Source organism: Bos taurus, chromosome 20 (assembly GCF_002263795.3).
Source record: "Bos taurus isolate L1 Dominette 01449 registration number 42190680 breed Hereford chromosome 20, ARS-UCD2.0, whole genome shotgun sequence".
Lineage (NCBI taxonomy): Eukaryota > Metazoa > Chordata > Mammalia > Artiodactyla > Bovidae > Bos > Bos taurus.
In genome coordinates, this window is record NC_037347.1 from 15,340,807 (window position 1) to 15,365,145 (window position 24,339).

The 24,339-nt window shown below is 38.9% G+C and overlaps 1 protein-coding gene across 5 annotated transcripts in view; it reads right to left on the minus strand.

Moving 5' to 3' along the window:
- Positions 1 to 24,339, minus strand: part of RNF180 (ring finger protein 180) — a 283,023-nt gene that overhangs the window by 234,532 nt on the left and 24,152 nt on the right. For all 5 annotated transcript variants that reach the window (XM_024981360.2, XM_024981359.1, XM_059878771.1 and 2 more), the window contains one exon: positions 10,782 to 10,916. In XM_024981360.2, coding sequence (XP_024837128.1) covers positions 10,782 to 10,916 — 135 coding nt within the window. Of the gene's footprint in view, positions 1 to 10,781; positions 10,917 to 24,339 lie in introns of those variants that run through there.

Here is a 24,339-nt window from a genome sequence, read left to right on the forward strand (position 1 = left end):
TAAAAAGCTGGACTGCCTGGTTTTCCTATATGCACTTTGAGAAAGTACTTCAAGAGTGATTTTTTTTTTTACTCAAAAGGTCTGAATGAATAAGAAGAAATCAAAAGCCTTAAAGGCAGACCATCCTCTGCATATATTCTTGCTAACTTTCTAATTTCACTCTTTCATAATTGCCAAAATGATTTTTAAGAATTCAAGGGTCATGTCACTCCTTTTCATTGACTTTCCAGCTTTTTCAGGAAAATGATCAGTCCTTGATTTGTCTTAAAAAAATAGAAATGATCTAATCAACACCCATCTTTCTAGCCTCAAATCTGGTCAAATTCCCTCTTGATCCCTGCACTTCAATCATAGAAATCTTCTAGTTTCATGGAGATATATCACATTCTTTCTACCACAGGGCCTTTGAATATGCTGGTCCCAAAGCTCGGAATGTCCTCTGTCTGGCACTACCTGGGTTACTCATCTACCATATCTCCACAAAAGTCACTTCCTCAGGAAAGCCTTTGCCTTACAACAATCCCCTGTGCACGTCCTACCTTCATGGCCCCGTATATGATTCCTTTTTTCCCACTTATGCAGCTAATAATTTAATATTTATGATTGAACACTATCCTGAAAGCTTCAAAAGGAAAGAACATTTCTCTTCTGCTCTTTGTTGAATTTCCTGAGCCCGTTTCAGGGCCCGTCATGTCTTAGTTGGTTTGAACTGGCATAACAAAATACCACACACTGGGTGGCTTAGACAACAGACATGTATTCCTCACAATCCTGGAGGCTAGAAGCTGAAGATCAAAGCTCCAGCATGCTTTGGTACTGGTAGGAACTCTCCTTTTAGTTTGTAGATAGCTGCCTTCTTTCTGTGTCATCACATGGAAAGAGAAAGAGAGAAATCTCTTTCTCTTATAAGCCACAGTCTTACTGGATTAAGGCCCCATCCTTATGACCTCATGTAACCGTAATAACCTCCTAAAGACCCGTCTCCAGATACAGTCACTTTAGGGTTTAGAACTCACAACTACAAAGAATACTGACCAATGATCTCCTCTTTGCTAAAACCAAAGCACGCTTTAAATTCTCATTCAGAATCTCTACATTTGGCCATACAGTTTGTACATTTTTGTACAAATCTGGGGGCACCTTTCACAGACTAGCACCTTCTAGAATTATGTAGTATACAACTTGCACATTAAGCAGTATCTGGTCTTCTACATCTCCCTATAGCATTCAATACTACTAGCCAATACTTCCTTCTGGAAGACATTCATTGCTTGACTTCCATTAACACTGTATCTTGATTTTCACTCCTGTATTTCTCACTATTCTTTTTTTCCTATTTTGTAATTTTTTTTTTCTGTCCATCCCTTAAATGTTCCTAGGCTCCTTCCTTTCTCTTTCCATGCACACTCTGCATAGTGATCTCATCTACTTTCACTCACCATTTAAATGCTGATGACTCCCAAAACCACATTTTTAGTTCAGATGTCTGTTCTGAATCCCATATCCATAGAACCAGCAGCCTCCTAGATCTCTCTATTTAAATGTCTTTTAGGCCACAGAAACTTGTCCAAAACTGTGTCAAAGCTAAGAAATTAAAACTGAGGACACCATCTCTACCCGGAAACCCCACCCCATCAGACTTCACAAACGGAGGTCAACTTTGTTATGTTCTGCTTTTAGGGTTTTCATTGTTATTTTGCTTTCTGTTTTGGTTCTTGCCCACATTGCAGGTATCTCAAGCCTGAAGGTAGAGAAGAAGCTCATTTTTGTACCTGTGAACATTGTAGACTGTCTCAGAATTCCATTCTAAATTCCCAGTCACATACCTTATTACATGCCAGTGGCTGGAAAACTAAAGCTCAAATGTCCCAGATTCTCTTACAGTTCAAGTTCCACGTATGACCCAGCTTCCACCAATCTGATACATGGATCAATATTATGAAAAAAGAAATCATGAGAATATTTCTGCTATTTCTTTTAACAAGGTTAACTCTGAAGGTATTTGGTTGGTCTGCAGTTCATTCCTAGTTCTGTGGGCACTGAGAGCCAAGTGTGAGGCTTTAATTTTCTGGCACTGGTCAGGGCTAAACAACTGTGGTCCTAGAACCAACAGTTCCTCAGTGAATGCTATTTCCTCAGTGTCCTGATCCTCTATGTCCTTCTGAGGGCCATTTCATAGCGCGTGGGATGATGAAGAAAGGAGACAAAGTCCAGGCTTTGCTCAGGGTTGGGAGACTCTAAGGGGGAACTCCTACAAAAAGCAGGGTTATAACATCAGCATAAGGGTGAATGAGAAATAAACCTGTTGTTCAGAAAAACAAAAGAAAAAGCTTGTCTGTCTCAATTTTGTTATTCAGTAGGAGGAAAGGGGAAAAAAAGAAAAACTTTCCCTCAGGGTACTGAAGAATTTTTTAAGAAAAAAAGTATAGAACATAAAGGAGATGACTAATAAATCCATCTACCTTATATCAAAAATTCTGTTCATCAAAAGATACCACAAAGAGTGAAATAAAAGTTACATTAACTAGTAAAAGATGTCTGCAGTACAATAACAAAAATTAGTATTCAGAATATGTAAAGAGCTCCCCAAAATCAAAACTGCACAACAGAAAAACAGAAAAGGGGAAAAAAAAGACATTTTGCAGGAAACACATAGAGACTTAAACAATGAGAAGATGTTAAATGTTGGAAAAGATGTGGAATCACAGCAATGTTTAACCACTACTCACAGACTGACACTTGAAAACAACTTAGCATCGCCCAGTAAAGGTGAAGATGCACATGTGCTGTGATGCATGCTCCACTTCCAGTGCAGACCCCTGCCCATGTTTACCAAGATACGGACAAGAAGACTCATAGCAGCACAGCTTGTCAGAGCACAACAGCTAGATAGAACTCAGTGGCAGAATGCATTACAAATTGTGATATATTAATACACTAGAATACTATATAGAAGGGAAAAATGAGCTATGCTACAGGCTGATATTACTAAAAGCAGCAATTTCCAGCAGAATGCCTACCTACATTGTGATTTCATCTACAGAAAGTAGACCAAAAAAAAAAAAAAAAAACCACTTTCAGAAACAAGCAAAACACTTATTTTATACATAGATATATTTTAAATTATACTGTTAATAGGTAATAAATCAAGATAATTGGATAGGTGATAAATTTAGCATTCCTTCAGCATGAAGTAAAAATATGAGTGCTCAGTCATGTCTGACTCTTTGTGATCCCATGGACCATAGCCCGCCAGGCTCCACTGTCCATGGAATTCTCCAGGCAAGAATCCTGGCGTGGGTAGCCATTCCCTTCTCCAGGGGATCTTCCTGACCCAGGGATCCAACCCAGGTCTCCCCCACTACTGGCAGATTCTTTACCATGTGAGCCACCAGGGAAGCCCCTCTTTCAGCCCAGCATCTTATAAATTACTTTTAGACTCCAATATTTTATTTTATTGTTTCCTTTAATTAAAACAGATCCTTCTATGTTCCTCTTTAATATTTATACCAAATATATGTGTCCTAATGCAAAAGATGTTTGTATAGTTTAAAGAAATCTTTAAAGAGACACAAACACCAATACATACACCCACTACCCAGTTTAGTGCATAATATAAAACCTCCTAGAGAACCAGAAAGATTTTTCAATTCTGTATCACTCTCTTCCACAACCTATCCCTCTATACCCTAGTGCAGTGTTTGAATTTCTCTTGCTCATGATACCCTGAGGGAGGAGCAAAGGCACAAAAAGAGTGTGGGGGTCAGAACTCTCACAGTCAGATTCAATTTTAACTGCACTGCTTAGTAAGAGTACAATCAGATTCAATATATTTAATCTTCTGTGGCTCGGTTTCCTTATCTATAAAAAGGAGACGATAGCTTATTTCCTTCAAGACAATCTTTCTATCTTTATATTATCAGGAATGAATAATATAAAACACTTAAAACAATGTTTAACCAATAAGCAGAAGATTAAGAAGAGGTGGCAGGAATACACAGGAGAACTATACAAAAAAGATCCTCATGACCCAGATAACCACAATGGTGTGATCACTCACCTAGAGCCAGACATCCTGGAATGCAAATTCAAATGGGTTTTAGGAAGCATCACTACAAACAAAGCTAGTGGAGGTGATGGAATTCCAGTTGAGCTATTTTAAATCCTAAAAAATGATGCTGTGAAAGTGCTGCACTCAATATGCCAGCATTTGGAAAACTCAGCAGTGGCCACAGGAATGGAAAGGGTCAGTTTTCATTCCAATCCCAAAGAAAGGCAATGCCAAAGAATGCTCAAACTACCACACAATTGTACTCATCTCACACACTAGCAAAGTAATGCTCAAAATTCTCCAAGCCAGGCTTCAAAAGAACATGAACCATGAATTTCCAGATGTTCAAGCTGGATTTAGAAAAGGCAGAGGAATCAGAGATCAAATTGCCAACAGCCACTGGATCATCAAAAAAGCAAGAGAGTTCCACAAAAACATTTACTTCTGCTTTATTGACTACATCAAAGCCTTTGACTGCGTGGATCAAAGCAAACTGTGGAAAAAATTTTTTATTCAAGAGATGCGAATACCAGACCATCTTACCTGCCTTCTGAGAAATCTGCATGCAGGTCAGGAAGCAACAGTTAGAACCAGACATGCAAAAATGGACTGGTTCCAAATTGGGAAAAGAGTACGTCAAGGCTATATATTGTCATCTGCTTATTTCACATGATTCAGAGTACATCATGTGAAATGCCTTGCTGGATGAAGCACAAGCTGGAATCAAGTTTGCCAGGAGAAATATCAATAACTGCATATCTCAGATATGCAGATGACACCACCCTTATGGCAGAAAGTGAAGAGGAACTAAAAAGCCTCTTGATGAAAGTGAAAGTGGAGAGTGAAAAAGTTGGCTTAAAGCTCAACATTCAGAAAATGAAGATCATGGCATCCGGCCCCGTCACTTCATGGGAAATAGATGGGGAAACAGTGGAAACAGTGTCAGACTTTATTTTTCTGGGCTCCAAAATCACTGCAGATGGTGCTGCAGCCATGAAATTAAAAGACGCTTACTCCTTGGAAGGAAAGTTATGACCAACCTAGACAGCATATTCAAAAGCAGAGACATTACTTTGCCAACAAAGGTTCGTCTAGTCAAGGCTATGGTTTTTCCTGTGGTCATGTATGGATGTGAAAGTTGGACTGTGAAGAAGGCTGAGCACCGAAGAATTGATGCTTTGGAACTGTGGTGTGGGAGAAGACTCTTGAGAGTCCCTTGGACTGCAAGGAGATCCAACCAGTCCATTCAGAAGGAGATCAGTCCTGGGATTTCTTTGGAAGGAATGATGCTAAAGCTGAAACTCCAGTACTTTGGCCACCTCATGTGAAGAGTTGACTCATTGGAAAAGACTCTGATGCTGGGAGGGATTGGGGGCAGGAGGAGAAGGGGACGACAGAGGATGAGATGGCTGGATGGCATCACTGACTCTATGGACGTGAGTCTGGGTGAACTCCGGGAGTTGGTGATGGACAGGGAGGCCTGGCGTGCTGTGATTCATGGGGTCACAAAGAGTCGGACACGACTGAGCAACTGAACTGAACTGAACTGAACTGATGGCAGAAAGTGGAGGAGAACTAAAGAGCCTCTTGATGAAGTGAAAGAAGAGAGTGAAAAAGTTGGCTTAAAACTCAACATTCAGAAAACTAAGATCATGGCATCTGGTCCCATCACTTCATGGCAAATAGACAGAGAAACAGTGGAAACAGTGAGAGAGACTTTATTTTTTGGGGCTCAAGAATCACTGCACATGATGACTGCAGCCATGAAATTAAAAGACATTTGCTCCTTAGAAGAAAAGCTATGACCAACCTAGACAGCATAGTAAAAAGCAGAGACATTACTTAGCTGACAAAGGTCCATCTAGTCAAAGCTATGGGTTTTCCAGTAGTCATGTATGGATGTGACAGCTGGACTATAAAGAAAGCTGAGCACCAAATAACTGATGGTTTTGAACTGTGGTGTTGGAGAAGACTCTTGAGAATCCCTTGGAGTGCAAGGAGATCCAACCAGTCAATTGCAAAGGAAATCAGTCCTGAATATTCACTGGAAGGACTGATGCTGAAGCTGAAACTCCAGTACCTTGGCCACATGATGCGAAGAACTGACTCATTGGAAAAGACCATGATGCTGGGAAAGATGGAAGGCAAGAGGAGAAGGGAACCACAGAAGATGAGATAGTTGGATGGTATCACCAACTAGATGGACATGAGTTTGAGGAAGCTCTGGGAGTTGGTGGTGGACAGGGAAACCTGGTATGCTGCAGTCCATGGGGTCGTAAAGAGTCGGACATGACTGAGCAACTGAACTGAACTGAACTAAACAATAAGCATCAAAAAATGTATTGGACATCATTTTCACTAGGGAAAATCAAATTAAACACATAATGATATACCACTATATCTACCACAATGTCCAAAATTACAAAGTCTGAAAATACCACATGTAGAGAAAGATATTGAGCAACTAGAATTCTCATCATTTCTGTTGGAAATGAACATTTTCTTTGGAAAACTACAAGCAGTTTCTAAAAACTTTAAAATACACCTACTGTATAATTCCCTCATCATTCCTATATATATATATATATATATCAAAAAGAAGTAACAAAACACAAACACAGTCTTTTTATAAGAATACTGATAGCAGTTTAATTCATAACCCAAAAATGAAAACTATATCTATCAGCATAAAAAACTGATAAACTGTGGTATATTCATTCATGGCATACTACTCAGGAAAAAGGACGCAAACCACTACGTATAAAACATAAATGAACCTCTAAAACATTATGCTGAGCAAAATAAGTCAGGTACAAAAGAGTATGTGATTTCTTCTGAATGAAGGTCAGGAATAGGCAAAAGCAGTCGGCAGTGATAGACATTAATACAGTGGTTTCCATGTGAGGGGGTGAACATTGCCTGAAAACAGACAAGATAGATTTCTGGGGTGATGAAAACATCATACATCTTGATCTGATTAATAGCAGGGCTGAAAAAATTTATCAAGCTATACTATACCCAATAAATACTCACCATGAAAACTTTTATTCCAATTAAAATGTTTTCAGTTTTTTAAAAGTATCTGACATGCAGTAAGCATGCCACCAAAGTCTTTCACTATTACCAGTTCAAGTTGGCTAATCTGTGAGAGTGGATAGGAAATAATCATGATCAAATGAGGCAAAAAAGAAAACAAAACAGTCACTCAAAGAAGGGGAAAACAATGACAGGTAATTATAACCACTCTCTGCTAAACTGAGATTTCCCTGTAAAGTCCACGGATAACTATCTAGTATGGACTTCTTTGATATTTCCTCTTGCATATTGCTCTCAGTATATTCATATGTATTCACATGTGATCAGTTCAGTTCAGTTGCTCAGTCCTCTCTGACTCTTTGCAACCCCATGGACTGCAGCACTCCAGGCTTTCCTGTCCATCACCAACTCCCAGAGCTTGCTCAAACTCATGTCCATCTAGTTGGTGATGCTATCCAATCATGTCATCCTCTGTTGTCCCCGTTTCTTCCTGCCTTCAATCTTGCCCAACATCAAGATCTTTTCCGATGAGTAAGTTCTTCACATCAGGTGGCCAAAGTATTAGAGTTTCAGCTTCAGCATCAGTCCTTCCAATGAATATTCAGGACTGATTTCCTTTACAATTGACTGGTTGGATCTCCTTGCAGTCCAAGGGACTCTCAAGAGTCTTCTCCTTTGACTGTATAATATATACACCTATATAAACATACAGGTGTACATACAATATATGTCTAATATATACTGGGGCTTCAGAGGTGGCGCAGTGGTAAAGAATCCACTTGCCAAAGCAGGAGACACAGAGACACAACTTCCATCCCTGGGTGGAAAAGATTCCCTGGAGAAGGAAATGGTAACCCACTTCAGTATTCTTGACTGGGAAATCCCATGGACAAAAGAGCCAGGCAGGCTACAGCCCAAGGGGATGCAAAAGAGTCAGACATGACTGAGTGACTAAATAACAACAAAATCAACAACAATATATGTTTAATATATATATATATATAATATACATATAAAAACATTTTATACTTTTTTTTTTAATTTAATTGTGTGGTGATGACTAAGGTTCACTCACAGTAGGGATTAAAAAAAAAAAAAAACCATGGACTATTATCTTCAACTTAGGTCTGTGATACTGCACTTAAAACTTTAAGGTCAGGAACATACCTCAACATAATAAAAGCTATATATGACAAACCCACAGCAAACATTATCCTAAATGGTGAAAAATTGAAAGCATTTCCCCTAAAGTCAGGAACAAGACAAGGGTGCCCACTTTCACCACTACTATTCAACACAGTTTTGGAAGTTTTGGCCACTGCAATCGGAGAAGAAAAAGAAATAAAAGGAATCCAAATTGGAAAAGAAGAAGTAAAACTCTCACTGTTTGCAGATGACATGATCTTCTACATAGAAAACCCTAAAGATTTCACCAGAAAATTACTAGAACTAATCAGTGAATACAGTAAAGTTGCAAGATATAAAATCAACACACAGAAATCCCTTGCATTCCTATACACTGATAATGAGAAAATAGAAAGAGAAATTAAGGAAACAATCCCATTCACCATTGCAACGAAAAGAATAAAATACTTAGGAATATATCTACCTAAAGAAACTAAAGACCTATATATAGAAAACTATAAAATACTGGTGAAAGAAATCAAAGAGGACACTAATAGATGGAGAAATATACCATGTTCATGGATTGGAAGAATCAATATAGTGAAAATGAGTATACTACCCAAAGCAATCTATAGATTCAATGCAATCCCTATTAAGCTACCAATGGTATTTTTCACAGAGCTAGAACCAATAACTTCACAATTTCTATGGAAATACAAAAAACCTCGAATAGCCAAAGCAATCTTGAGAAAGAAGAATGGAACTGGAGAAATCAATCTGCCTGACTTCAGGCTCTACTACAAAGCCACAGTCATCAAGACAGTATGGTAGTGGCACAAAGACAGAAATATTGATAAATGGAACAAAATAGAAAGCCCAGAGATAAATCCATGCACCTATGGACACCTTATCTTTGACAAAGGAGGCAAGAATATACAATGGATTAAAGACAATCTCTTTAACAAGTGGTGCTGGGGAAACTGGTCAACCACTTGTAAAAAAATGAAACTAGAACACTTTCTAACACCATACACAAAAATAAACTCAAAATGGATTAAAGATCTAAATGTAAGACCAGAAACTATAAAACTCCTAGAGGAGAACATAGGTAAAACACTCTCTGACATACATCACAGCAGGATCCTCTATGACCCACCTCCCAGAATATTGGAAATAAAAGCAAAAATAAACAAATGGGACCTAATTAAACTTAAAAGCTTCTGCACAACAAAGAAAACTATAAGCAAGATGAAAAGACAGCCTTCAGAATGGGAGAAAATACTAGCAAATGAAGCAACTGACAAACAACTAATCTCAAAAATATACAAGCAACTCCTACAGCTCAATTCCAGAAAAATAAATGACCCAATCAAAAAATGGGCCAAAGAACTAAATAGACATTTCTCCAAAGAAGACACACACATGGCTAACAAACACATGAAAAGATGCTCAACATCACTCATTATCAGAGAAACGCAAATCAAAACCACAATGAGGTACCATTTCACGCAAGTCAGAATGGCTGAGATCCAAAGTCTACAAATAATAAGTGCTGGAGAGGGTGTGGAGAAAAGGGAAGCCTCTTACACTGTTGGTGGGAATGCAAACTAGTACAGCCACTATGGAGAACAGTGTGGAGATTCCTTAAAAAACTGGAAATAGAACTGCCTTATGATCCAGCAATCCCACTGCTGGGCATACACACTGAGGAAACCAGAAGGGAAAGAGACACGTGTACCCCAATGTTCATCAGAGCACTGTTTATAATAGCCAGGACATGGAAGCAACCTAGATGTCCATCAGCAGATGAATGGATAAGAAAGCTGTGGTACATATACACAATGGAGTATTACTCAGCCATTAAAAAGAATACATTTGAATCAGTTCTAATGAGGTGGATGAAACTGGAGCCTATTATACAAAATGAAGTAAGCCAGAAAGAAAAACACCAATACAGTATACTAACTCATATATATGGAATTGAGAAAGATGGTAACGATAACCCTGTATGCGAGACAGCAAAAGAGACACAGATGTATAGAACAGTCTTTTGGACTCTGTGGGAGAGGGAGAGGGTGGGATGATTTGGGAGAATGGCATTGAAACATGTATAACATCATATATGAAACGAATAGCCAGTCCAAGTTCGATGCATGATACTGGGTGCTTGGGGCTGGTGCACTGGGACGACCCAAAGGGATGGTACAGGGAGGGTGGAGGGAGGGCGGATCGGGATGGGGAACACGTGTATACCTGTGGCGGATTCATGTTGATGTATGGCAAAACCAATACAATATTGTAAAGTAATTAACCTCCAATTAAAATAAATAAATTTATATTGAAAAAAAAACTTTAAGGTCACATTATTGTTAGTAGCTGGAGGTAAAATGATGGTAACTGTGGAAGGTTGGATGCCTTTTGAAATCCACTCTGAATTGTTTTCTGTGGATAAGGTAAAATAAGGTAAAAGCCGTCAGGTATGGAAGGGATATGGGTCCATGTGTAGACGTGTCCCCAGCATTCCTATACTAGGAAATCATTTGAACATGGTACAGTTAGCAGTACTCACCTTAGTCACTTGATTCTCAAGATATTCCATGAAACAACCAGAACTTGCTATACATTTTCTACATTTCCAACAACGAAGAATACTTATGTCTTCTTGATTATGATTTTTAGTTACCAATTCTTTGCTTCTCTTCATCTGTGGAAAAATTAATGCATTTTTAGAATGTTAAACCATGTCAGATTAAACCTGATTTTCTAAACCCTTTGAACAGCATCAGCTACATGTGTACCAGAAAGAATTATCATTTATTGAGGTACCTACTACTATTAGGCTATGGGTGCTCTATAAACTATACCCATGATAATCATGCAGTATATTAGTGACTACCAGCTTACTTTTGCAAAACATTTTATTTCTTTCCATCTGTCTTCACTAGAAGTTGTAAAAGGCAACTGCCAAAGAGTTAATTAAAGTTACTGTGGTTAAAAGGGTCATAACAAATAATTTTATTCTTATAAATAGGATGTTTATTAAATTTTAAATATAATAGGATTTACTGAGTTATAGTTATTTCTGTGAAAACTGGAAGTAATTGCTTCAAATTAATGGGAAAAATCCTGTATCCTAAATGCAATAATTTTTCTTGTATACTGTATTCAGTAGAACAATATTACATCTTGTGGTATGTGCAATCAAACAAAAAGACTTAGATAATAACCCTAACATTTTTTAGCCTATTTTTATACCTGAGATTTTATGTCAGTACTGAGATTTAGATGAGTTTGAGGAAAGTTTCACACTAATAAGGATTCCAAATTGCAGTGTATTTAAGAATCTGCCTGGTAACTAATCATCATTAAAAAAGGAACTGTTAATTTATTAAGCTGTACACTAGGGCCTGCCTAGTTCCTTGGCCACAGTTCCTCATTTGCTAGCTCTTTAGTATTTCATTTATTTAACAAACATTTACTGAGAGCTAACCAACCATATGCCACACAATGAGTCAAACTCTGGAGGCACAATGATGAGCAAAACTTATTTTCTGTCACAGACTTCACTATGCTTTCTACATCAACAGCTTTCAACCCTGGCTCATTAGAATCACTTAAATTTTAAAAAATAATGATGTCCAGGCCAAGTTCCACTCATAGCAATTTTGACTTTTTCTGAGATGGAGAGGGAGTTAGGAACAGGTACATTTTATTAAAAAGTTCCCCAGGTGATCCTCTAATGTGGCCAGGATGAGGACAGGCTGTGTTAACACACAAACAATTAACTAAAATGTACTAATAACAGCTGAAAGGACAAGAGAGGCAATATAGATGGACTTTAGCCAAATTTAAAGGAAGGATTTGAGGAACTCTGCCTGGAAGGGCACAGCATGCCACTCTTGAAGCCAATCTAGCTCTGACCTTCAAGTGCTAGGCAGCAGTTCAGTCTTCACTGGCATCTTCAGAACCCATCTTGGCCCAGATGAACACTCCATTTAAAGTCCGTCCTCAATGACCATCAATAATATCTGAATTTGCAAATACCCTGACCTCTTCCTCCTCCTCCTTTACTTAGCTTCACTCGCACTCCATCCATCTCTCAATTGTCTTATTGGCATCTATACTCAACTCCCTTTAAACCACCAGTAGTTCCCAACCAGGAGTGGGGCTTGTAGGGAGGGGCTATCAGAATCAACAAAGGAGAAACTCCATACCTGCCTATGCTCTCCCTCTCCTGAGATCCATCCACACCTCCCCATTTCTCCCCTTCCTCCAGGCGGTTCCACACCCTCTTGCAGTGGGATCATGCAATTAGAAAAAGCCCTACTGGTGATTCTAATAAGTTTTCACTGAAAATCTGAGAATTATACTGTGTGACAACTCTTTTATGGCAATGATTTTTAAATCTATATATCTAGTTTGATTTTTTTTCCCAAAGCTCTAGACCAATAATTTCAACTTCTGAATGTCAAATGCTATCTCTACATGAATCTTCCTTAGGGCCTTTGTGCTGGCTGTTTGCTCTGTCTACCCTGTATGGTAGCCACTTGTTAGACGTGTTATTAAGCACTCGAAATGTGGCTAATCTAAACTGACATGCACAGTAGGTGTAAAACATACACGGGATTTTGAATACCATATAGAAAAATAGGAATGTTAAATATCTTAATAGTGTTCATATTTATTTCATGTTGAAATCAAAATTTTAATATGTTGTTAAAAATATACTGTAAAAATATTTCATGTTTCTTTTTACTTTTTGAATATCACCTCAAAGTCATATCCTCATAAGTACAGTTTAAGAAGCACTTTAGAAGCACCTAGGGAGTTTATTTAAATGTAGGTCACAGTTCCAGAAAATCTAATCCAATGTTTCTAAGGTAGGACTCTGTGTATTTAACAAGCATACTAGGTGATTCTATTACAGGTGATCTGAAGATCACACTCGGGGGGACACAATACAGTCTAAGCTCTATTTGCAACAACATGAACAAACCTTCAGAGTATTAACCTTAGTGGAATAAGTATTTGACAGAGAAAGGCAAATACCCTATGCTATCACTTACCTGTAGAATCTAAAAAATAAAACAAATCAATGTATATAACAAAAGAAAACCATATTCACAGATATAGAGAACAAATTCAGTAGTTACCAGTGGGGAGAAGGAAAGGGGGAAAGACAGGACTATGGGAGTAAGAGGTACCACTATGCATAACATATATATGCAACAAGGATACATTGTACAGCACAGATAAAAACAGCCATTATATGGTTATAACTTTAAATAAATATAATCTGTAAAAATACTGAATCGCTATGTTGTACACATGAAACAAACATTAAGTCCAATTCTTTGTGACCCTATGGACTGTAGCCTGCCAGGTTCCTCTGTTCATGGGATTCTCTTGGCAAGAATACTGGAGTAGGTTGCCACACCCTCCCTCTAGGGGATCTTCTCAACACAAGAGATGGAACCCACGTCTCTTAGCCTCCTGCACTGGCAGGAAGGTTCTTTACCACTACTGCCACCTGACCAGCCAAAAGCAACTACACTTTAATTAAAAACAAACAGTCTAAGCTTCTTAAGATGTCAAAAAAGGTTCATTAGGTAGCACAAAGGATTCCTGTGACAGAACTGTTATGTATCTGATTGTGGTTTGCTCTTATGAATCCACACATGTGAAAAGACTGCATAGAACTAAATATACACAAACACAAGTGTGTGCAACTGTTAAAATCTGAATAAAGTAGACTGTTTGAAGGGTATACAGGATTTCTCTGTGAATCTGTAATTCATAATTCACAACTGAACCTACACATATTTCAAAGAGTTAAAAAGAAACTTTTACCATGGACATTAAAACCTCAAAATTTTAAAAACTCATTACATTTTTTACCAATTTAACTGTCCTGACATATGTGTATAATCTTCTATATCTTTCCCCTATATTTTTAGCTGCATAATTTTTAATTGCCTCTTCATACCACAATTTTGCAATATTTTCTAAAAAGAATAAAAAGATCATTTAGTCTTTCCTCTTTAAAAAACAAAAAGTCCCTTTAAATCCTTTAAAACCCAACTCCAAACTAGCTCTCAAGTCTTGGTGTCCCCTCCATGAACACTCCATATAAACACTATGCAGATTTTTGTGCAGTTTCTAAAAATACCTTTTTCTGCTTTCCCACTTCCAAATTTGCTATTCTCTCTTCTTGTAAATCACTTCTTTTTCCTCTGACTTTAAGAAATACTTTCTATCATTTAAGGCTGAGCTCAAAATCTTTTTTTACAGACACTCCCCAGAAAACAATTCTTCCCTCTTCTGTGTTTCCATGCAATGCTGCATGTGCCTCAACAGCAGTACTAGTCAAGTTCTAGTACACTTATGTGTGTATGTGTCTTATTAATTAATGGTGGTATCCTAAAAAGCACCATATTCTATTCAAACCTGCATTTTACAATCAAATACTGTACCTGGCACCAAAAATCACAGTCACAAGTGTTCACTGAAATCAAATCAACAAGTCTTGGCACCTCAGTTCAGTCACTCAGTAGTGTCCAACTCTTTGAGACCGCATGAATCACAGCACACCAGGCCTCCCTGTCCATCACCAACTCCCAGAGTTCACCCAAACCCATGTCCATTGAGTCGGTCATGCCATCCAACCATCTCATTCTCTATCGTCCCCTTCTCCTCCTGCCCTCAATATTTCCCAGCATCAGGGTCTTTCCAAATGAGTCAGCTCTTTGTATCAGGTGGCCAAAATATTGGAGTTTCAGGTTCAGCATCAGTCCTTCCAATGAACACCCAGGACTGATCTCCTTTAGGATGGACTGGTTGGATCTCCTTGCAGTCCAAGGTACTTTCAAGGGTCTTCTCCAACACGACAGTTCAAAAACATCAATTCTTTGGCGCTCAGCTTTCTTTATAGTCCAACTCTCACATCCATACGTGACCACTGGAAAAACCATAGCCTTGACTAGATGGACCTTTGTTGGCAAAGTAAGGTCTCTGCTTCTGAATATGCTGTCTAGGTTGGTCATAACATTCCTTCCAAGGAGTAAGCATCTTTTAATTTCATGGCTGCAGTCACCATCTGCAGTGATTTTGGAGCCAAGAAAAATAAAGCCAGCCACTGTTTCCATATCTATTTCCCATGAAGTGACGGGACCAGATGCCATGATCTTAGTTTTCTGAATGTTGAGTTTTAAGCCAACTTTTTCACTCTCCTCTTTCACTTTCAAAAGAGGCTCTTTAGTTCTTCTTTGGTTTCTGCCATAAGGGTGGTGTCATCTGCATATCTGAGGTTATTGATATTTCTCCCGGCAATCCTGATTCCAGCTGTGCTTCCTCCAGCCCAGAGTCTCTCATGATGTACTCTGAATATAAGTTAAATAAACAGGGTGACAATATACAGCCTTGATGTACTCCTTTTCCTATTTGGAACCAGTCTGTTGTTCTATGTCCAGTTCTAACTGTTGCTTTCCGACCTGCATACAGGTTTCTCAAGAGGCAGGTCAGATGGTCTGGTATTCCCATCTCTTTCAGAATTTTCCACAGTTTATTGTGATCCACACAGTCAAATGCTTTGGGGTAGTCAATAAAGCAGAAGTAGATGTTCTTCTGGAACTCTCTTGCTTTTTCAATGATCCAGCAAATGTTGGCAATTTGATCTCTGGTTCCTCTGCCTTTTCTAAAACCAGCTGGAACATCTGGAAGTTCATGATTCAGGTATTGCTGAAGTCTGGCTTGGAGAATTTTGAGCATTACTTTACTAGCGTGTGAGATGAGTACAATTGTACAGTAGTGTGAGCACTCTTTGGCATTGCCTTTCTTTGGGATTGGAATGAAAACTGACCTTTTCCAGTCCTGTGGCCACTGCTGAGTTTTCCAAATTTGCTGGCATATTGAGTGCAGCACTTTCACAGCATCATCTTTCAGGATTTGAAAGAGCTCAACTGGTATTCCATTACCTCCACTAGCTTTGTTCACAGTGATGCTTCCTAAGGCCCACTTGACTTCACATTCCAGGATGTCTGGCTCTAGGTGAGTGATCACACCATCGTGATTATCTGGGTTGTGAAGATCTTTTTTGTACAGTTCTTCTATGTATTCTTGCCATCTCTTCTTAATATCTTCTGCTTCTGTTAGGTCCATACCATTTCTGTCCTTTATTGAGCCCATCTTTGCAAGAAATGTTCCCTTGGTATCTCTAATTTTCTTGAAGAGATCTCTATAGTCTTTCCCATTCTATTGTTTTCCTCTATTTCTTTGCATTGATCACTGAGGAAGGCTTTCTTATCTCTCCTTGCTATTCTTTGGAACTCTGCATTCAAATGGGTATATCTTTCCTTTTCTCTTTTGTGTCCCTTCTTTTCACAGCTATTTCTAAGGCCTCCCCAGACAGCCATTTTGCTTTATTGCATTTCTTTTTCTTTGGGATGGTCTTGATTCCTGTCTCCTATACAATGTCACAAACTTCCACCCATAGTTCATCAGGCACTCTGTCTATCAGATCTAGTCCCTTAAATCTATTTCTCACTTCCACTGTATAGTCATAAGGGATCTGATTTAGGTCACACCTGAATGGTCTAGTGGTTTTCTCCACTTTCTTCAATTTCAGTCTGAATTTGGCAATAAGGAGTTCATGATCTGAGCCACAGTCAGCTCCCAGTCTTGTTTTTTCTGACCGTATAGAGCTTGTCCATCTTTGGCTGCAAAGAATATAATCAATCTGATTTTGGTGTCGACCATCTGGTGATGTCCACGTGTAGAGTCTTCTCTTGTGTTGTTGGAAGAGGGTGTTTGTTATGACCAGTGCGTTCTCTTGGCAGAACTCTATTAACCTTTGCCCTGCTTCATTCTGTACTCCAAGGCCAAATTTGCCTGTTTCTCCAGGTGTTCCTTGACATCCTATTTTTGCATTCCAGTCCCCTCTAATGAAAAGGACATCTTTTTTGGGTGTTAGTTCTAGAAGGTCTTGTAGGTCTTTATAGAACTGTTCAACTTCAGCTTCTTCAGTGTTACCGGTCGGGGCATAGACTTGGATTACTGTGATGTTGAATGGTTTGCCTTGGAAATGAACAGAGATCATTCTGGAGATTGCATCCAAGTACTGCATTTCAGAATCCTTTGTTGACTATGATGGCTACTCCATTTTTCTAAGGGATTCTTGCCTACAGTAGTAGATATAATGGTCATCTGAGTTAAATTCACCCATTTCAGTCCATCTTAGTTCACTGATTCCTAGAATGTCGATGTTCACTTTTATCATCTCCTGTTTGACCACTTCCAATTTGCCTTGATTCGTGGACCTAACATTCCAGGTTCCTATGCAATATTGCTCTTTACAGCATCGAACCCTTCTTCCATGACTAGTCCCATTCACAACTGGGTGTTGTTTTTGCTTTGCCTCCATCCCTTCATTCTTTCTGGAGTTATTTCTCCACTGATCTCCAGTAGCATATTGGGCACCTACTGACATGGGGAGTTCATCTTTCAGTGTCCTTCTTTTTGCCTTTTCATACTGTTCATGGGGTTCTCAAAGCAAGAATACTGAAATGGTTTGCCATTCCCTTCTCCAGTGGACCACATTCTGTCAAACCTCTCCACCATGACCTGGCAATCTTGGGTGGCCCCACATGTCATGGCTTAGTTTCAATTGGCTAGTTGTCTGTGATTGTAGTTTCAGTCTGTCTGCCCTCCGATCCCCTCTCTCAGTGCCTACTGTCTTACTTGGGTTTCTCCTACCTTGGACGTGGAGTCTCTCTTCACGGCTGCGACAGTGCATGAGCGCCATCAGCTTATAAAAATTCTTTTTTTAATACCAAGTATTAAGTATGAATGGATAACTAATATGGCAACCCAAACAGAAGTCCTTTAGCAAGAGATGTTAGGAGACCAAGGGAAGAAATAAAGCTGTGTTTATATAGATCTAAACTTGAAAGAAGAACTGGAGGCTACCCAATGGTGATATATTTATAGGACAGCTGAGGTGATTTCTTTCAGAGAATTTATGCTGAAAGAAGAGGTCAAACATGGTTAATGAACCTATTAACAAAATCCTAGTCTTTGAGCTAATTTGAATACAGCGTGGTTGTTGACTGCTAGCTCAAATCCACCCCTGTCTAGCTCTCTAGACACTGGTATGGGTTCTAGAAAAGAGGGACCTGTATAAGTAAAGAACTGAAAACTGTTTTCTGTCTGTGAGTGCGTGTGCTCAGTCGTGCCTGACTCTCTGCGACCCTATGGACAGCAGCCTTCCAGACTCCTCTGTCCATAGAGTTTCCCAGGCAAGAACACTGGAGTGGGTTGCCATTTTCTCCTCCAAGGGATCTTTCCAACCCAGGGATCAAACCTGAGTCTTCCACATCTCCTGCAGTGGCATGCAGACTCATTACCACTGAGCCACCTGTGAAGCCCCCATTTTCTGTTGGGGTCTAAGCAATTTTGAGCAGCATATATCACATGGCTTTAACACTTTGAGGGCCTGGGGGCAGCAACTAGAGAACTATCAAAGCAAACAGAGAAGTGACCTTGGGAAACATAACATGAAAATGAACTTAACTGCTGAACACATATGAATGTCTCACAATGACCACTGCCAACATGAGCAAAGTTCTTTAATTACTGGACAGTAGTTAAGCTCATCACAGTCGATACAAATTTTTCAAAGTGCTAATTTTTGGTTAAAAGTCAAATTTTATCACTTAAAACAAATACTGCAAAACATCCAGGTCTGAAAAACCATAGTTTGTCAATCATACGAGTAAAAATGGTATGCCATGGAAAGGTGGAGAGTTCAGCTCTCAAATGAAACTACTGAACACTGGCTTTTCTTCAACACTGCCCACCATCAGCATTCAGTGTACTACAGATGTGCTTTATGCATTCTTCCCACTTTTTTCACATGAACTATTAGAAATATATGTATTTAAAAATAAAGATTTAATAACATCAGTACTAGTTACTGCTTCAATAGGCAGATTTTTAACTACACGTGTATGGCAGTGAAGAATAAAATGGCTATTAATACTGTTTGTCATCATTGCCTTGAAAGTCACTCAGTCGTGTCTGACTCTTTGCAACCCCGTGGACTATAAAGTCCATGGAATTCTCCAGCCCAGAATACTGGATTGGGTAGCCTTTCCCTTCTCCAGGTGATCTTCCCATCCCAGGGATCAAACCTAGGTCTCCCACATTACAGGCAGATTCATTACGATCTGAGCCACCAGGGAAGCCCAGGAAAACTGCAGTGGGTAGCCTATCCCTTTTCTAGCAGATCTTCCTGACCAGGAATTGAACCAGGATCTCCCACATTGCAGGTGGATTCTTTACCAGCTGAGCTACCAGGGAAGTCGATATTGAAAAATGAAGGTTTAATAATGTCAATACTAGTTATTGCTTCAATAAACAGTTTAAAAAAAAAACCACACTACATGTATATGGCAGTGAAGATTAAGTGGCTATTAATACTGTTTGTCACCACTGCCTTGATTCTGCTAAAGGAGAAGAAGTTTTACTCATTGTTGCTTTCTCATGATTAATGAAAATGTTAACAGAATTTAAAAAGGTGAATAACATCTTAGTATTACCAAGAATACTTTGCCTGACTCTCTGTGCTCCACCAGGGAGTGCGGACCACATTTTGAGAACTAGTGCTTCATGCAAAACAGCTGTTCTCAAAATGTTGCCAATGTAAATCTTATTTTCCATCAATATCTTTTAAAATATTTAAGAAGGATAGTTCAGTCACCCTGGAGAAAAATGTTTACAATAAATTTGGTGGAAATTTTCTATAAAGTCAACTACTGGAATTATAACCTACACAAGGGCATTTCATTCCTTCATCTGGCTATTACCACTTATTTATGGTAAAACATCAGCCAGTGGCACAGATCGAATTCTACACTTCTGGGTCCCTAAAGTTTGCTCACCTTCTTTTCCTTATTCATGGATTTAAAATTGAGATGAAGTGGACAAAACTCTAAATTATTAAAATTTATCTAAAATTAGAAAATAAGAATAAATCAACAAAATTTTGGGCTTCGTTGGTGGTTCAAATGGCAGAGTTTTCCTCCACCTGGGTGGAGGAGACCCAGGTTCAATCTCTGGGTTGGGAAGATCCCCCGGAGAAAGGAATGGCTAGCCACTTTGTATTCTTATCTGGAGAATTCCATGGACAGTGGAGTCTGGCAGGGGTCTCAAAGAATCGGACATGACTGAGGGAATAACAAGTTGTAAACTAGCTCTTTAAGAAATGGATACTCTTTGTAACATATAATTGTGGGGTCCAGAAAACATAAAAGGAAGCTGACCTCTGCAAATGAAACATAACTTTGACATGTTAACTAGACAAGGAGATATGAAACTAGATAAAGAAAATATAAGAAAATTAAATATCAATCTATGAATATATAATAAAATCTTAAACAAATTGTTAGTCATAGAATCCATTAATGAATTAAAAGAACAATACATTTTGGCCAAATGAGATTATTTTCAGGAATTCAAGGATAATTTTTAAAAAACCCAAAACCTACTCAATATATTTTACAAACTGTAAGATTAAAAGAAAAAACACATAATTATCTTGAAAGACAGAAAATAAAACCTTCAATAAAGTTCAACATTTAGATACGATAAAAAGACACAAATACTTAGCACTCCATAAATAGAAGGAAATTTCATTAACCAGCTAAAAAGGAGGCTTACTGAAAACCTTAGCAATTATCAGTTCAGTTCAGTTCAGTCACTCAGTCGTGTCCAACTCTTTGCCACCCTGTGAATCACAGCACACCAGGCCTCCCTGTGCATCACCAATTCCCAGAGTTCACTCAAACTCATGTCCATCGAGTCAGTGATGCCATCCAGCCATCTCATCCTCTGTCATCCCCTTCTCCTCCTGCCTCCAATCCCTCCCAGCATCAGGGTATTTTCCAATGAGTCAACTCTTCGCATGAGGTGGCCAAAGTATTGGAGTTTCAGCTTTGGCATCAGTCCTTCCAATGAACACCCAGGACTGATCTCCTTTAGAAAGGACTGGTTGGATCTCCTTGCAGTCCAAGGAATTCACAAGAGTCTTCTCCAACACCACAGTTCAAAAGCATCAATTCTATGGCACTCAAGCTTTCTTCACAGTCCAACTCTCACATCCATATATGACCACAGGAAAAACCATAGCCTTGACTAGACGGACCTTTGTTGGCAAAGTAATCTTTGCTTTTGAATGTGCTATCTAGGTTGGTCATGACTTTCCTTTCAAGGAGTAAGCATCTTTTAATTTCATGGCTGCAATCACCATCTGCAGTGACTTTGGAGCCCCCCAAAATAAAGTCTGCCACTGTTTCCAGTTTCCCCAACTATTTCCCATGAAGTGCTGGGACCAGATGCCATGATCTTCGTTTTCTGAATGTTGAGCTTTAAGCCAACTTTTTCACTCTTCTCTTTCACTTTCATCAAGAGGCTTTTGAGTTCCTCTTCACTTTCTGCCATAAGGAGGGTGTCACCTGCATATCTGAGGTTATTGTTATTTCTCCCAGCAATCTTAATTCCAGCTTGTGCTTCTTCCAGCCCAGTGTTTCTCATGATGTCCTCTGCATATAAGTTAAATAAGCAGGGTGACAATATACAACCTTGACGTACTCTTTTTCCTATTTGGAACCAGTCTATTGTTCCATGTCCAGGTCTAACTGTTGCTTCCTGACCTGGATATAGGTTTCTCAAGAGGCAGGTCAGGTGGTCTGGTATTCCCATCTCTTTCAGAATTTTCCACAGTTTAGCAGTTATAACACCTGACTTTAATAAACATTCCATGAAGGTTATGAAGAAAGCAAAGTGACATTGATGCTCACTATTTATGCATATTATTCAGTTTTAGAACACAATAGAGGAAAAGTAAATTAGAGGTATAAGGATTTGGAAGATTTAATAAATAAAAAAGAAATTAAGTGCCTGTGACACCATTTAGGGGGAGGCGCTGCAGACATTTCCATCTTCTTCGAACTATATTGCTCATTTCTATAGTAGTACTATCAGCTTCTCAGTCTGGGCACTTGTGAAAACTTGTGAAAATTCATCAAGCTGTACACTTGTGATCTGTTTATCCTTCTGTATGTATGTTATTTCATCAATACAACTCCACACTTCCCTCTGTTTGAGAACAGTGGGTAAAGAATTCTGAATATGCAGTAATGTCTACAGTAACAACTTTCATCATCTGGTCCTAGTTACACTGTCAGTTTTTATGATACATGGAAGTCAAGGAATTTCACTGAGAGAAGGAATCACAGATGTATTTTCCTACCTCTGCCTACAGTGGGGATTACTTATCTACCACCAAGGAAAAACTGGTGAATGGGGAAGATGTAGGAATGTGTCCCTGCTACTCTCATTATAAAAGTGATTTATGTCAAAGATCAGTTTATTAATGTCTAATTATTTGGGCAGAGAGAGGGAAGAATAAATAGATAAAACATAGTAGAAATTTAAGGGAGTGGAACTATAGTTTATAATGTAGTGGTGGGTACAGATATTATATATTTTTTTAAATCTATAGAACTATCCAGAGTGAACCCTAATGTAAACTATAGACTTATACATCAATATTGAATCATCAATTGTAAAAAGTGTATCACACTAACACAAGTGTTGGAGAAGGCAATGGCACCCCACTCCAGTACTCTTGCCTGGAAAATCCCATGGACGGAGGAGCCTGGTAGGCTGCAGTCCATGGGGTCGCTAAGAGTCGGACACGACTGAGCAACTTCACTTTCACTTTTCACTTTCATGCATTGGAGAAGGAAATGGCAACCCACTCCAGTATTCTTGCCTGGAGAATCCCAGGGACGGGGGAGCCTGGTGGGCTACCGTCTATAGGGTCGCACAGAGTCGGACACGACTGAAGTGACTTAGCAGCATCAGCAGCAGTATCACACTAACACAAGTGGTTAACGATAGGAAAAACTGTACAGAGAGAGAGAGAGAGAGTATATGAGAGCTTTGTATACTTTCTGTACAATATTTATGTAAAGATAAAACTGCTCTAAAAAAGTCTGTTAATTAAAAAAATATTATTTTGACATATAATAGCATTATCTACTCAAAGTTATTCATTAACAAAAAATACTTTTGTCTTGGTTATTTAAATAATTAAAAATTGTTTTTCCTTTGAAATTTGACATCATCATTGGTTTTCTAAATGTAAGAAAATTTCTGTTTTCAGTATGATACCTCTATTAGATTACTTGGGCTGCCATAACAGAATACCACAGACTGGGTGGCTTTAACAACAGAAACTTATTTTATCATGGCCTTTCCTCTGAGCATGTGCAGTTCTGGTGTTGCTTTCTCTTCTTACAAGGATAACAGTCCTATTAGATTAAGGCCCCAATTATACTAGGTCACCTTAGGAGCTCAGGCTTCCCTGGTGGCTTAGCAGTAAAGAACCTGCCTGTCAATGCAGGAGACGTGAGTTCAATCCCTAGGTTGGGAAGATCCCCTGGAGAAGGAAATGCAACCCACTCCAGTGTTCTTGCCTGGGAAATTTCCATGGGCAGAGAAACCTGGTGGGTTACAGTTCCTGAGATCACAAACACAGACACAACTTAGTGACTAAAGCACAACTTATGAGCTCATTTAACCTTAATTACCTCATTACAAGCCTATCTCCAAATACCGTTATATTGGGGCTAACGCCTTTAATATATGGATTTGGGAGGGACAGTTCACTGTAGAACATTCCTCCTTCTGGTTCCCAAAATGCATGTCCTCAATTGAAAAATATATTCAAACTATCCTAACCACCTCAAAAGTCTTAACCCATTCCAGAATCTACTCAGCAAATTAGTGAGATGCACCTAAAACTGCAATACCTACAGCTGGCATTGGTCAAAACAAAGGGCCCAATACTCCACAACGTCTGACCACATGTCACACAACCAATGCTTCAAAAGTTGAATGAGTTGAGCTATGAAGTTCTGCCTCATCCACCACATTCACCTGATCTCTCGCCAACCGACTACCACTTCTTCAAGCATCTCGACAACTTTCTGCAGGGAAAATGCTTCCACACCCAGCAGGAGGCAGAAAATGCTTTCTAAGAGCTCATCGAATCCTGAAGCACAGAT